Source organism: Pundamilia nyererei, unplaced genomic scaffold, assembly GCF_000239375.1.
Source record: "Pundamilia nyererei isolate P.nyererei 1_Seehausen unplaced genomic scaffold, PunNye1.0 scaffold00179, whole genome shotgun sequence".
NCBI classification, from domain to species: domain Eukaryota; kingdom Metazoa; phylum Chordata; class Actinopteri; order Cichliformes; family Cichlidae; genus Pundamilia; species Pundamilia nyererei.
This window is the reverse complement of record NW_005187580.1, coordinates 1,132,506-1,147,103: the sequence shown is the minus strand read 5'-3', so window position 1 is coordinate 1,147,103 and position 14,598 is coordinate 1,132,506. Positions and strand designations below refer to the sequence as shown.

The 14,598-nt window shown below is 38.5% G+C and overlaps 2 protein-coding genes across 3 annotated transcripts in view; both read right to left on the bottom strand.

Moving 5' to 3' along the window:
* plekhd1 (pleckstrin homology domain containing, family D (with coiled-coil domains) member 1) overlaps nucleotides 1–5,867 on the bottom strand; it is a 10,352-nt gene extending 4,485 nt beyond the window's left edge. The window contains exons 1-10 of the mRNA XM_005746542.1: nucleotides 5,768–5,867; nucleotides 5,469–5,643; nucleotides 2,749–2,842; nucleotides 2,521–2,610; nucleotides 2,015–2,091; nucleotides 1,757–1,848; nucleotides 1,610–1,662; nucleotides 1,348–1,442; nucleotides 1,107–1,200; nucleotides 442–632 (exon numbers count right to left, since the gene is read on the bottom strand). Of these exons, the coding sequence (XP_005746599.1) occupies nucleotides 442–632; nucleotides 1,107–1,200; nucleotides 1,348–1,442; nucleotides 1,610–1,662; nucleotides 1,757–1,848; nucleotides 2,015–2,091; nucleotides 2,521–2,610; nucleotides 2,749–2,842; nucleotides 5,469–5,623 (941 nt within the window). The 5' untranslated portion in view covers nucleotides 5,624–5,643; nucleotides 5,768–5,867. The remainder of the gene's footprint in view (nucleotides 1–441; nucleotides 633–1,106; nucleotides 1,201–1,347; nucleotides 1,443–1,609; nucleotides 1,663–1,756; nucleotides 1,849–2,014; nucleotides 2,092–2,520; nucleotides 2,611–2,748; nucleotides 2,843–5,468; nucleotides 5,644–5,767) is intronic.
* Nucleotides 5,868–6,420: 553 nt separating this feature from the next.
* Nucleotides 6,421–13,870, bottom strand: slc39a9 (solute carrier family 39 member 9). Of its 2 annotated transcripts, none has more exons than XM_005746538.1 (7): nucleotides 13,314–13,870; nucleotides 13,082–13,190; nucleotides 11,490–11,696; nucleotides 11,071–11,139; nucleotides 10,633–10,718; nucleotides 9,288–9,422; nucleotides 6,421–9,045 (listed from the first exon to the last, which is right to left on the bottom strand). In XM_005746538.1, exons 1-7 carry the CDS (start codon nucleotides 13,407–13,409, stop codon nucleotides 8,812–8,814), a joined length of 936 nt encoding a protein of 311 aa, XP_005746595.1. In that variant the 5' UTR covers nucleotides 13,410–13,870; the 3' UTR covers nucleotides 6,421–8,811. The 2 variants fall into 2 exon arrangements, with proteins under 2 accessions (XP_005746595.1, XP_005746596.1); XM_005746539.1 differs by having other exon boundaries at nucleotides 11,490–11,693.
* Nucleotides 13,871–14,598: the final 728 nt, after the last annotated feature.

Here is a 14,598-nt window from a genome sequence, read left to right as displayed (position 1 = left end):
GTGTTCATATGACAAAAATACTGCTGTCAGTCCAAATGTTACGTAGGAAAAATGGCTGAGTAAAGGTCAAGCATACGGAAAATGCAATGTTATAGGTTTTAGCATTTTGTAACTGAACATTAGTGCTACACAGTCAATAACAGCTGCCTGTAAAACTTCACTTACGGCCGCCAATCAATCTGCTGGTTCTTTTAGGATCAATACACATTTCCACTAAGAGTTACATCCTGTAATACATTATTATAGAAGTTCCCTGTCAGACTGTTTTTTGTGATATCCTGGTATGATGTATGATTCATCAGTCAAAGAATATCAAAACAGAACATGGTCTTATTTGATGTACCCTCTAAAAAGAATCAGAGAAATAAAAATCCTAAAATATTCCTTGCTGACTCCAACAATGCTCTGCCAGTAATCGTTTGCTCTTGAGGTTACACCCACTTATCCTCAGCCTGATCTTTCTCCTTCAGCAGGATCTTCATTTGCTCCTCAATGTGATGCAGGTCCTGCAGCAGGTCACCGTCCTCAGACTCCATGCAGCTTTTTTCTGAGCTCTCCTCCTCCGCCTCCTTCTCCTCCTGCTCCTTTACTCCCAGCAGCTGCAGCGTTCGCTGTTTCTCCTGGGACAGCTCCTGATGAGAAATGAAAAACAGGAGAGATACAGATTTTGCTTACTTAAAAAAAAAAAAAAAAAGTTGATTTGTCACATATACATTTTTTAAAATCCCCTATTTAATACTTCATATAAGCCAAGTGAGAATCTTTTCATTAAAATCAACTTTGTTTATTGTGTCTGGCCTGCTCTCCCAGTTACATGAGGTACAACACACATGCTACGGCCAGGACATCAGGGGGGTATCATCATCATCCCCGCCTGACCAACACTTGAGGAGGTTGTGGTTTTAAAGTAGTTAGTTCAGAGGCGCTGTTAGTTCAGTTCAGAGTAAAGTAGCTAGTAGTAGAGGTGATGTGTAGACCTCTGGAGCTGGGGAGTGGCCCCTGTGACCTGACCCCCAGATAAGCTAGAAGGTGGATTAGGTGGTCTGAAATCATGTAGTGTGTCGTCGATTCCTGTATGATACAGGAATAGGTTTTCAATTAAATACCTCGAGGGATTTTTGCAGTGTGACCGTCAAGCTGCTCAGCTCTTCTTTTTCACGCTCGACACCTTTCAGGGACTGAGCTGTGCCATCCAGGTCGCTGCAGTTCAGCACGAACAAACGTGGAAGTAAAACAAAACAGACAAAGAGATGGGGATAAAACCGTATTTAACCTGCGTTAAATCAGCACCACTACAATGATTGAGCATGGAGAATTAAGTTGAACGTATCAAGGCTGAGAGTGTACAGTTTGATCTGCTCCTGCTCCGCCTTTAGCTCCACGACCACTTCTTCAAACTTCTGTTTCTCCTCCTCCAGGATCTGGTTCAGACGCTCCAGCTCCTGCATGAACAAACAAACTGCATAACTATTAAAACATAGCACATCAATGATCTCATGATGAAGGTGACTACTACATCTGCATCTTTCATTTTATCATCTCCATATAAAACTTAAATGATTTGTTTATTTACAAATCAATACTAATCTCTTAATCCTTGAAAGTTCACCTCTCTCTGAGCTCGTTGATGACTAAGCTCCTCAGTCTCTTCCATCAGTTTATCTGGAAGAAGAAATAAATATATTGCTAATACCCTGCCTTCACTTGTAAGACCTTTGAAAGGTAAATTTATTCAGATGACCTTTCTCCTGCTTACCCAGGTATTCTTGCTTCTCTTTGGCCAGCTGCAAGCCCTGAGCCTCCAGACTTTCAATCATCGCTTCCCCCAGCTGTGCATTTTTCCATGTGCTGTTGGGAAGATGCAGTGATTTGAGAAAATCAAAGCACTATTAGCAAAATTAAAACATTCAAATGCTTTTAAAAAGCTGCAGCAGACAAAGGAAGCATGTTTTTAACAGCAGAAGAAACGTGTCTCAAAAATAATCATTCTGAATGAAGTAAATGAATTACTCACACTTTCCCTGACTCATGGAGCATCTCCATCCACTGGACCTGCTCCTCCTGAGACTCAGCAGCCAGCACTATGGTGCCCTGGGGGCCAGATACACTGTGTTTTACATGTTAGCAGCTAATCAATGATCGTTTCATGCTGTAAAATGAATTTTGGCTGGTAGTGTGTCTCTCTACAGCTCCAGTCAGTTAACTATGTGCAAGTTGTTTGATATGTTTATTTTTGTAGAAATTTGTTGTTGCGTGTTGTCTGTGTGCAGCTTTTTCTCCACACGCAGCTTCACAGATGACAAGTTTTAGACTTACGTGACATTAGTTTGTTAACCACTTGGGGGCAGTAGAAAAAAAACTGTAACCACAACATTAATAATTAACATCTACCTTATTTTAGAGTACTTCATCCTGGCATACGGATTTCTAGCTTAGTTTTTGGTGTCCACCAGCTTATTTTAAATTTGATTTAAACTTGCAATCATTTATAATGTAATGGGAAAAGATTTTTGTTCTTACAGAGAAATCTTCAAGGTTGATGATGATGGCAAAGGGCATTCCCAAGTCTTCATTTGCTGACACCACACATCCTCCCAGAGGAATGACTCCCTAAGACAGGAAAAGGTTTTGTTTTCATTCATTTGTTCATTTGATCTTTCAAAACTAAACTAAAATATCAGAAAACAAGCACATCTCTAACTTTTGCTCAATTTTGTTATTGTTACCAGAGATACTGCAGCTGCTCACCTTGGGGTGAATGTTGAAGTACCTGTTGGTCTCAAAGTTTCTCTTCTCACTTTCTGCGTAGTAGAGCAAGAAGCTGTCTTTGATGATGAAGAATCTTTGTACCAAGGAAACAATGAAAGCAAGACTGAGTGAGTCCTGTGGGGCTAAAAGGAACCAACGTCTGGCATCGCTCTAAGTTTTAGTCACTCGATTGACTGAATATAAAAATGTTTTTGCTGATAACCCATTAACACTTTTCTCTGCTCGTTTTTCAGTCTTATTGCACACACGTCTTTTGTAATATCTTTACTTTCTCATTACTGAATCTCAGCCTAGGGACTCAATTTTCTTTTACTGCTGCTGCACTAAATAATTTTGTGGTTTTGAAAAAGTTTCTGTTTAAACAACTGTTGAGTTGCTTTGGGTTAAATAGCAGTGACGAGTACAGTTATTTTGTGTATGAGCTGCTGTTTTCTGTCCATTTTATTTTTTGGAGCATTAAGAAGAATATTCATATGTTTCTTAAGTCCACCGGTCCAATCATCAGTGTGTTCATCACACCAATCATAACACAGAGAAATGTGTGGCAAGAATGGAATCATTTTTTATGTATTAAAATGTAAAATTAAGTTTAGAGTGTTGTGAGAGCACATGTTTTATTATTACAGACATACTATAAGTATAATCTGGATGAATATAATATATAATAAACCATTTTAAACCAGTTTTTGTTATATAACATAATCCCATTTATCCATCTACTAATCAGAGTACTGCAAACAGGTCTACACACTGGAATGATAAAGCCTTCTTAAAATAAGGATGTTTGTTTCAAAGAGTCATTACATTAAATTAAATCTGACACATATAAAAAGAGACACAAGAATATTAGTTCATTTACAGTTCTGTGCAAAAGTCTTGAGCCTGCCTTTATATTTTGTTAGGAAAATGGGAAATAGGTACAATTATTTATTGAAAAATGTGCAAACACACATGTAAATAGAGTCTATAGAGCAAAAACAGAGTTTGTGCAATTCTAACAAGTTTGAAATTAACATGAAAAATATTTGGTATGATTTATCACTCCAAAAGACCTGTTTCGACTTATTTTCAGTCTAGTTTTTATTTAATTTGGCACGCACCAGCATTTTCTCTTTGTTTTCCTTCCTTAAAAATGGCTTCTTGACAACCGCTCTACCACTGAGACCATTTCAGTAAACAGTAGATGGATCAACTGCACGGCTAGAAGCATCTCTCAGGTACCATGTCAGGTCTTTGCTGGATTTTCTTCCCTATTAAGGATGTGACTGTCAGACAGTACAGATAAAGCTTTAGGCCTACCACGTCCTCTTTTGTCCTCAATTTGTCCAGTTTCCTCACAGGACATGCTGCACACCATCTAAACAACTTTTCAGGTAGCGGCACTTTGTTGTTGTAAAAATAGTTCTTTGCCAGATTGTTTGTCATGTGTAAACTCAGCATTAGTTCATCATTCAATGTTTGAATGATTCATAGGTCAGTGTGAACACACAGCATTTCATCACAATACAGAAAAACACTGAAAGACCTTCAGAAAGCCTTGTAGTCTCATTCCTTGGAAACAAAATATAAAGAAATGAATAATAACTCAAGACTTTTGCACAATAGTGCACTAGTTTAGGGAGTGGCTCTGTGAGTTTGGGTGGGACTCATAACGGAAATGACTGACTAAGAGATATATTTATTTTAGAAATTAATCAAAACTAGTGAATAAATTGTTAACATTTAGTTTCTAGTATGAGTACATCCTACTTTTCCAACACTACAAGATGTTCCTGTCTTTAGAAAAATCTCCTACAACACATCCAAATGTGTAATACTCGTCCTGACTTTCATTAAACTATTTAATTTTCACCCTAAAAGCAGCTGTGAAATATGCTGGACTATTAACACTTAAGGCTGATAAGTCTTTTACATACATTTCATCCCACTGGTTGGGAGATTTATATTAAACAGCTGGTAACGACAATAAAACCTACTAAACCAAATTTAGCACAGAAATCCAAAGAAGCACTTACTGAAAATTTTAGCGACCTTTATGACACAAGCAGCTGGGATAGGTTACAAATGGTGTGCTGCAAATGGACTCTCTGGATCCACCGTATATTGTCGTTTTAACTGTTATGTAAACTAAGAGCATTACCATGACTCAAGATATCAATCCAGGCATTTTGACCAAATTTAAACTGCTCTCAGGATATACTGAAAATGCGGGTGTGGATAAATATTTCCTGTTATTATATAAAGCAATCCTCTAATACAAAACATGTCAAAGTACAGTTTACAAAATCCTATTGCTCTCTTCTGGGATTAAAAATAAAGAAGTTTAATCAATAAGCATTCATAAAAGATAATAAATAAAACAATTATTGTCAATTTATAGGGAAAAATTACTCCAGATGTTTTACCTACAATTTGTAATGCAAATTAAAAGGTTTAATTTTCTCTCAGTATACAAGAATTTTTATTTTGCAGCTGTAACAGCCAATAAATGAGTTCTAAATACAACACAGCTAATTCAAACTTTTAGTTCAGACTTTGATACAGGAGAGAAAATTCTAACCACTTCCTAAACATGATTGTTTTGTCGCTGTCAAGGGGCAGCCTGCAAACTAAAGAAAAAGCTGAGGCATCAAGAGAATTGATCACATTTAGCTGTAGGATCAAAACAAAACAACAACTTAGTCACACCTCACCCTCACCTGCGCGACCACTTGGCTGATGGCCGACCGAACGGCCTCTTCCAGAGCACGCCATGCAGCTGCACTTTGGTGCTGATGTCCAGCAGTTCAGAGTCTGACTGCTCCATTGATGACCAGGGCGAAAACCGAGAGTTCCTGGATGAAGACGAGAACATCCTCTGTGGCTTCCCTCGCCCTGGGAGGTGGGACAAAAGCGATCAATAAAATAAAAATAAATAAACAAAGCACAATGCAATCACTCAATAACAATTAGTCCAGCAACACCCGATAAACACACACATACACGCACGCATACACACATAGAGGTGCTGCAGGCACAGCTTCAATACAAAGCAGGAAAAGCAGAAAACAAATCCCAATAACTCAGCAGGGCGGAACGATGCAGCTGCCAATACGCTCATCAGCTGGAGGCAGACTGACTGCACAGCGATGATGAAAACAGGATGGGGGGGGGGGGGATACTGGAAGGCAATGGGGGAGGGAGAGAAGCTTTAGGAATGAGTTGCTAAATCTGAAGCCGGTCGATATATTCCAGCCAGTAAAAGCTGTTATTCAGATTACAGTATTTGCAGAGAGGAGCAGTTTCCAGTTATTGGCAGGTATGAACTCTCCAGTCTCTCCATCAGTCCATCCTGCACCCTAGCAGCGAGTTAAGAGGAAAGCCATGGTTCCACAACTTTCTATTAAAGAGGATGAAGAGTCAGAACAGTTGTTGTATAGCTTTAGTGTCACGGGTATCAGATTCATTTACAGAACATGTGTCCGAGTGGATGGACAGAAGATTATAAAGATACCAATAGTTCAGCCTTGAAATCCAGGACAGATAAATGCTGTGTAACTGTAAGGCAACAGTTGCAGTCTGAACCTCTGTGATTTTATTCAAACTCTAAAGTCAAAGTCAAAACATGTTACTGACCCATTATGTTTGTAAGTTAAATGATCAGACATCATCACCAATTAAAAAAACTTTAATTTAGTCATCATAAAACACGCTCCTTTACAACTGATTTTTACAATCAAAGTATGGAAATAAGGCAGACCCCTTTAGGAATGATAGGAAAAGAAGAGAAAACAGATTCACACCGACCTCCACCGAAATTAACTATACAACTATCAGCCTGATATCCCCACCCCCCTTGATTGAGATAATCAGCCCCAATATGAGCCTTTATCTTTAATCATGAAATGCATTTAGATCATTTTAAATCTGAAGGGGATGTGCCTTCAGCCAATTAAACCCCAGTATTTTGGCTGGAAAAGATGATGAAGCCTCGAGTTGAAATATTAATTTAAAAAATAATAATTTTTTTTATACTTTTGAAACTGATGGGATCATGTGTGAACAAACTACATTCTGAATAAGAAGTTATAAAGAGATATCTTGCAGCCAACTCTAGTCTCCAAACTTTAAAGAGGCTATTTAACCATCATAAAGCTTTTTTCCCTGCAATGTTAATTAAATTTAATCAAGCCACAAACCAGACCCCACATTAAGTTTTAAGGTTTTCTGTAAGGGATAAAAAAAAAGCTGTAGATTGCCGTAGTAACTCAAGTTACAGAGATATAATGGTACATAATGAGGCTGCCTACTAGTGTGCCAAGTTGTCAAGCATCACAGTGGAGGGGGACGGTTCCCAGTTCCCTTTAGTACGCACAAACAGTTTCCCAGAAAAAAACAAAACAGTCATGCAGCTTCTGGTCTGCATGCAATTTCACCCCACCTTCTGTCACAGTCACTCAAAAAACAAAACAAACAAAAACAAAGCCTAAAACAACACGGCGTGCTTCTTCTCATACAAGTTAGAATTAATTCACAGGTCGTGTGTAAAAGCCTTAAATTTACACATAAATCAAAGACTCCTCAAGTCAGTCTGTAGCTTGTTGAGTTGGTACTGCGAAGACGAGTTCGTCGATGTCCAAAAGTTCAACACAGAAAAGAAAGAAACTGTAATTGAGAGTAAGCAGTTCTGTCTCACACAAGAAATGCCGATGATTGGGAAGAAGTTGCTTTGTACAGTATACATACATATACAAACACGCGAGCTCTGCTGTGAGCAGGCACAGTGATACAAAGGATATCCAAAATCAGCCTACTTACATTTTAATGGTGCTGGAGCAGAGAAGTAACTGAGGCAGAGCAGCATTTGGGACCCTCTAACTTTCCGATCTTGGTGCTTGAATAACATAACGAGCACCTTTATGATCAAGACAAACCCTCTGTACACATTTCAGACTTGGCTGCACTGCTGGCAAAGAAGTGACCTGGCCTCAGTTTTACTTTTTGGTGATTATTGCTATAAGTATAATTACTTAATAGAGAGTTAACCCAAATAAAATGAAACAGTTGTTCATAATTCTCCTCAAACAATCTGTAACAGGTCTGTTTTACCCAATGAATGCCCTCGAGCAAGACAAATCCCTCCACCACCTGAAAACACTCTACAACACAGACTTATCCCAAGTTTAAATATAAACTAAAGAAATTTTAAAGAAAAGTGACAGTCGATGTTCAGATGGGAGTCTAGCTGTGTTTGTCGTTATGCAGGATTTAAAGGAAACTGTGTCGCATAAAGAAAGAGCTTGTTACAACTGATTTCTCTAGCGGTGCTGGACTCTCCACTTGCTAGACAAACTCACTAGTCACGGAAAAACTGTTACAAGCATCTTGCTGGTTAATCTGTCTGATCTACTGTGAAAGCATGACCTCCTGTGGCAAGAAGAAAACATCTTGTACAAGCCAGTGTTGTTTGGGGGCAATCCTCTTCAGAGATCTGTTTCAGGCTTGCTAATATGGCACTTAATCAGATCCAATCCATCAGTATTGTTGCTAATTTATCTACACTCTATACAATTATTTTTAAAAAAGTGAGTTTCACTGCTTTTGAGATATCACAAGTTTAATCAAGACTAAATCTCACTGTGCAACTGCCATCTAGTAAAAGGTCTCTAATGAAATCAGGGCTTTTTTTGACTTGGACGAGCACTATAACGCAACACTGAAAAATCCACAGTGACCTAAATGAACTCATCTAAAAGATCCACCTCTGGCGTCTTGGAAAAAAATGATTTCTGGTGGAATTAATGCATACATACAGTAGATGCATTATACTTTGTTGTCAGTGTCATTAGATAAAATGTCATCATGTGCACTGGTTGTCACTGGAGCAACTCTGATTTTCACTCGTTCCCTGCTTCGAGTTCATTTTCAAGTCATAAGAAGTCCCTGCACAAGGTCCATTAACAGACACCAAGCAATAAGACATCTGAATCCACCGTGATTGAAGTCTTTGTTTCAGCTTCTTCCTCCTGTACACCCAGCTAAAATCCATCATGAGCTGTGGGTCTAATGATGGTGACCGATGGACAGCACCAGCGGAATGAGGCAACCCAGCACCAGAGCTACCACCTCCACCTTGCTCAGTCCCTTCCCTCCGTTTCCTCCTGCGGGAGCGTGGCTGTGACCGCCGCCCCCCACCTCAGGCAGAACGTGGACCGTTGCCACGTAGAGGAAAGTGCCAGCAGAGAAAAGCATGGCGACACCTGTGGCGTTGACGTCTGACAGTGCTTCTTTGCTGCTCTAAGAGGGGAAGAGACAAGAACAGTGTAAAGCTTAAAGTTCTCCTTTTCTAGTGACTCCAATGTTGATGAAATAATGTCTTTGTAGTATTTGGGCAGTAGTGTGCAAATCACAATACAGACTAGTAAGATGACAGCTGGATATCTAGATCTTCAAACTACTGTATTGTACCAAACAGTTAACACTGAAAACTAAACCTCTAGCAAAATGAAAACCGATCAGTGCCAAAATATAATAATTACCTGACTGAGACCTAAAAATGTGAGCATGGCGAGGACTGGCGCTGCCAGGGCAAAGGCCAAGAGATGTTTGCGGATACGATTTCTCTCGAGACCGGCATGCATTAGGAAGGATACAAGACCAAATGCTGCTGGCGCCTACAATCAACAAAACAGAAGAGTTTATATAGCAATTTACTGCAGCAAACAACAATCAATTCTTTTACCAGTTAATGTGCAAACTAATGCTGAAAAAAACCCTCTGTGTATTATAAACTCAGTAGCTGTACTTAAATTTAATTCATTTGCAGGCCTGCAAAAATTAAAGACACCCTTACTGCTTCCTTAGGATTTATGGAGTAGTAGTAATTGATCATCATTAAGTGTAAACACCTCTATAAATGCAGCTGTTTTGTCAGTTTGCTCCTCTGCAGCGATCAGCAGCAGAAGCAACTGTTTGTAGGTCCATTTTTATACAACAACAAGCAAACATATCCATCATCCTTGAGTGACAATGATTATTCACAAGAGGAAAACATTCAAGATATCAGACAATCTTCCTAGACATAGACAACACAGCAAATTCATCTCAGGGTCAGACTGTACAGTGCCCAGATAGACTGCAAAAAAACAAAAAACAAAAAAAAAAACCAAGAGCTACATCTCAGACTCTACAGCCCTCACTCACAATTTTAAATGTTAAACACAGAACCTATACTGAATGAGTATAGGCTCTGTGGAAGGGTTGCTAACAGAAGGAATCTTCTCTTTAAAAAGAACATGGCAGCCTTGCTTAAGTTACCAAAATTGGATCCGATCAACCCACAAGACTTCTGGAACAATGTCCTTTAGATAGACAAGACTAAAGTGGAGATGTCTGGCCATAATGCACAGCGCCACATTGTTTTGGAGAAAATCAAACACAGCATATCAAGAAAAAAACAGATCATACAAACAATGAAGAAGGGTGGTGGAGAAGTTATGATTTGGACTTGTTTTGGAGCCACAGGACCTGGACACCTTGCAGTCACTGAAAATCAAATGTAAGGCCATCTGTCTGACAACTAAAGCTTGGAAGACACTGGAAAATGCAACAGAATGACTGAAAAAAAAAAAAAAAAGTGTTGCAAAGTCCAGACCTCAACATGGAAAATATCCTGCAAATCTATGAGAGACTAATAAAGTCACACAGAAAATAATTACTGAAGTTATCACATCTAAAGATAGTTCTACAAGTTACTGAATCACTGAGCTTGTTAGTTTTTCACAGGCCTGTGCAAACTTTATTTTTAAGATGCCGGTATACGTATACACACAAACAAACAAAAAAAATCAACCACTGACTGCATTATATATGATGTATATTTACCTTATGCAGCATGATGGCTACAAAGACAATGAGCTGAACGCTGGTCTGAGAGGTTGAGGCAGCAGCACCCAATGCAACACCATCAGCTGCAGGCAAAAAAATCAGAAAGGTACAGTAACTACTGGAACACTTAAAAGCAATGAGTCGTCATTAAAACAGCAATAAAATCTGAAACTAATACTGTTTGAACTGAAAAGTAACATTTGTGTATACATTTTCCAAATTAAAACAATTTAAAGCTTAATTAAATTCATAGTATTCTGAAGTAACACAAACTCAGGTACAGAATAAAATTACATCTTTTTCATGAGTTCCACCAAATGTAAATACATATGATTAAATATTAATATCATTAATTAATATAATTTAATATTAAATATTATTTAATATTTATTTTGTGTACAGTAGCATTATCAGAAGGTATTAAATCAGACCTACCTGCAGCATGGACCACAAGCCCCAGGGTGGTGGTGATTTTGGAGGAAGCAACTCTTGCTGCCTCTGGATCTAAACCAAACATAAATAAATAAATAAATACACAACTCAAACAGTTTGTGGCAAGGAAACAAATCAATAATCTTGATGGACCACTATGTCCACACTGAGAGTTAAACAGCACCACAACATTGGCAGACTTTGAAGAGTATTATCAGCTTAAATAAAGATCTCTAAAATTGTTCAGTGCAGAGTGTGGGTGCATCTGGGAAAACAGAATTAGCAGTTGAGCCATTTGGATGTGTTTTGGGTTTAATTCAATCTTATTTTTCAAGGAGAATAAGACGCGAAGAGACTAATGACGAAGCTGCTTTTGCTGCTTTTCCCAAACCAACTCTGGCTAAGGCTATTTGAATGCTTACCTTCAGTGTTGTGAACATGAGAACTACCTATCTGGTCCACCAGTAGCATAAAGACAAAGCCTAGAACCAGAGACACTCCAATGTAGGCATGGAGCTGCTCTTGATTGTGCTCATGCTTCCCACTAGCACTAAGAGCTGCCTCTGCTTCACCCTTTCCCTCGGAAGCTTCTGCAACTGCAGACTGGCCATGACTGTGGTGTCCACCTGCTGAAAGAGAAAAATCAGCAGAAAAATGGTCTGATAAAGACGCAAATACGTTAATGCATCAGAACCAAAGAAATGTAAAATTAAAATTCCATCACACAGCACAGAGACCATCATAAATACTGCTATAAATACTGATATGGAAATGACAATAAGTCAGAAACTGATTTCATGATGTTGCACTTTACTTTCCTCTGTTTAAATAAAATTCATACAGACTGTTACAATGTACACAAGCACATATCATTGGTCTACATGCTCTCTACTTAATTTTCCTCTGGTATATTTCAGTTTAAGCCTGTTGCAAGCATGAAGGAATCCAGCGCTGTCACAAACATCTAAAGACTATTTTAGATTTTGCATTATAAAGTGCATAAAATAAGAAGCTGACAGGAAATGAGGAAAGAACAGACACTCAAGAAAGATGCACCCCTGAAAGTTACAATTACTCAGTACTTTCAGTAGAATGACTAATCAATTATGTAACATATAATTATCTGTAAAAAGGTTCAATCAACTGTTTAATCTACATTGCTGTTAAATGTACATAAAAGAAATTAACAAGTTGATTCAACATGATGGAAAAGCCGGAATATCTTTGGGTTTTGTATTGACAGTCAAACAAAACAAACAGTACGAGTATGTCACCTTGTACAGTTTATTCAAGTAACAGATAAAATAAATAAATACATTTCATCAGCAACACAAAACAATTATTAGCTCAAGGTCTTCTAACAAGATTTTTTTTTTTCTTAACTTACAGGAAGCAGCCAAAATTGTGTGTGGTGGGGGCAAAACAATTTGCTTCTCATTTGAAATTGTGATCCCTTTTGGAAGTATTTAAACAACTTGTTTTGTCTGACTACCAACCCAAGAAAGATTACATTTATATTACACATCAAAGAGAAAAGCAGCAAAACAACACAAAGGGAAAACTTGGTGTCCTTTCTTGATAATTAACCGGCTAACTAATTTAATCTATCTACTATTGGATTAGGAGAGACGTTAAATCACTTATTTATGTTTATTTGACTATTTCACCATGGCAGCCTCTGAAACACACTGTACATTAGAAATAAACCAATATGACGGTGGATGCCCTGAGCTTTGCAACTCATCCATGTATTTCTTAGCTTAAGGAACACGTATTTTTAAGAGCTGTAGCACATCCTGGCTGATTGTGAAAGGCATTATTACTAGTTTTCTGAGCCATAGACTAAAATAACTGAATGAGCTTATCTTCAAACGTGCAAAATCCAAAGATATTGCAGTTTGTAAAAAATCATGACTATTACGTTGTCTTACAATTATTGATACAGTAGTTAATTCTTAATTGTCTGTCCATTCATGATCTGAGCAAACCTTCCATCTCCCCCAAGGAACCCTACCTTCAAGGATTTCTTCGTAAAGTGCGTGGACCCCTTCTGGGATGATCACGGCAAGTGCAGTCCCACAGAGCAGCCCTGCTCCCAGCACAGTGATCAGCTTCAACTTCTCCTAAACAGAGTCAGAGACCCAGACCTTAAGCATAGTAGCTTCTTATTGTTTGAAAGTTCAGTCCAGTTTATGATAGCTTGGTAGCTAAAGTTAGCTACATGCATACGTATGTCACAAACCTACCTCTGAGAAGTTAACCGCTAAAGGTATCGTCCCGGCCACATAACATCCCACCAGCATCGCAAGGGACAGCAGGCTGATGGAGCTAAAATCGTCCATGACTGCACTTTTCTTTTCGGCTAACCTACTGCTAAGCTATACCATCAAACCAAACCTCCACCTGCGCTTTTAGCACGGACCTTTGCTCGTGACGGTAAAGTTCAAGAACATTAGTTTTTTGGTGGTTAATTCAATACACGTCACGACCCACTTTTGGTACCAACCCGGTCTGGTGCTAAACATCCACTTTATAACTGGTCAGTGTGTCGCTCACTGGCCTCGGTAACGCAGTCAAAGCTAAGCTAACTAGCGTCAGTATGTATATGCCTTTCGATATTAATGAAAAAGAAACCCGGAAACGGTAACCGTCCAGTGCAAACTACTGATACTTCGCATATTTTCTGTCAAGTCCAGTTGTCAGAATAATATTGCAACTTCCCGATTCGGTTAGCGTCAACACACCGGCTAACTGAACATCTTCTTGTTTGGAGCTGATCAAAGTGCTTCCGGGTCAGAGTTTAGGCGACCTGCCACGTATCCGCGAGACTCGCTGGAAAAGATAAGGAAGTAATGTGACAATTTTAGCAACAAGTCATAAACATGGGGAAAAAACAAGAATAAACACCAACAGTAGATTTTGTAAGAGAATTTGCAGTTTTTATTTTTGTGCGATTTTTAAAGTTTAATTTATTTGTTTGGCTATTTGTTTATTTAGTTATTTGTTGCAAATAATAATAATACACTTAAACGTAAAATATGACTATAAATACATAATACACTGGTGGAAAATTGTTAATACTTTTTTCGATTTTCAATGTAAAATTTCCAGATTGTTTTATTTAATTTGCTTAATGTACATAATATTCACTTAATGTATATAATGTTCTCTTTTTGCAGTCGAGGAGCGTGTCAAGACACATTTCACAGCGTGTTGTACTCCTATAACTATGCATGTGACAAATAAAGGTTCTTGAATCTTTTTCCGTCTACTCGCTCTAATGGTCTGACTTCATATTACCCTCTGCCTAGCATCCTCCTCTCTCACATCACCCCTTCTGCATGTCTTTCTTCACTGCATCCTCGACTCCTCTGCTCTTCTCCTGCTAGGCTATTCCATATTCATCATCGTTTTTCCAGTATACCTACTATCCCTTCTTTGTACATGTCCAACTAACTGACAGTCCCTTACTTCTATCATTGCTCTTCTCTCCAAAACACGCTTCCACCTGCTTCCTACTACAGCGTAGGG

Excerpts from the sequence above, each read along its gene's own strand:
- slc39a9 (XM_005746538.1), bottom strand. The coding sequence starts at position 13,409 with ATGGACGATTTTAGCTCCATCAGCCTGCTGTCCCTTGCGATGCTGGTG. Across the intron at positions 11,697-13,081 it reads TTACGAAGAAATCCTTGAAG|CAGGTGGACACCACAGTCAT; the intron begins GTAGGGTTCCTT and ends TTTCTCTTTCAG. Across the intron at positions 9,423-10,632 it reads TAGCCATCATGCTGCATAAG|GCGCCAGCAGCATTTGGTCT; the intron begins GTAAATATACAT and ends TGTTGATTGTAG.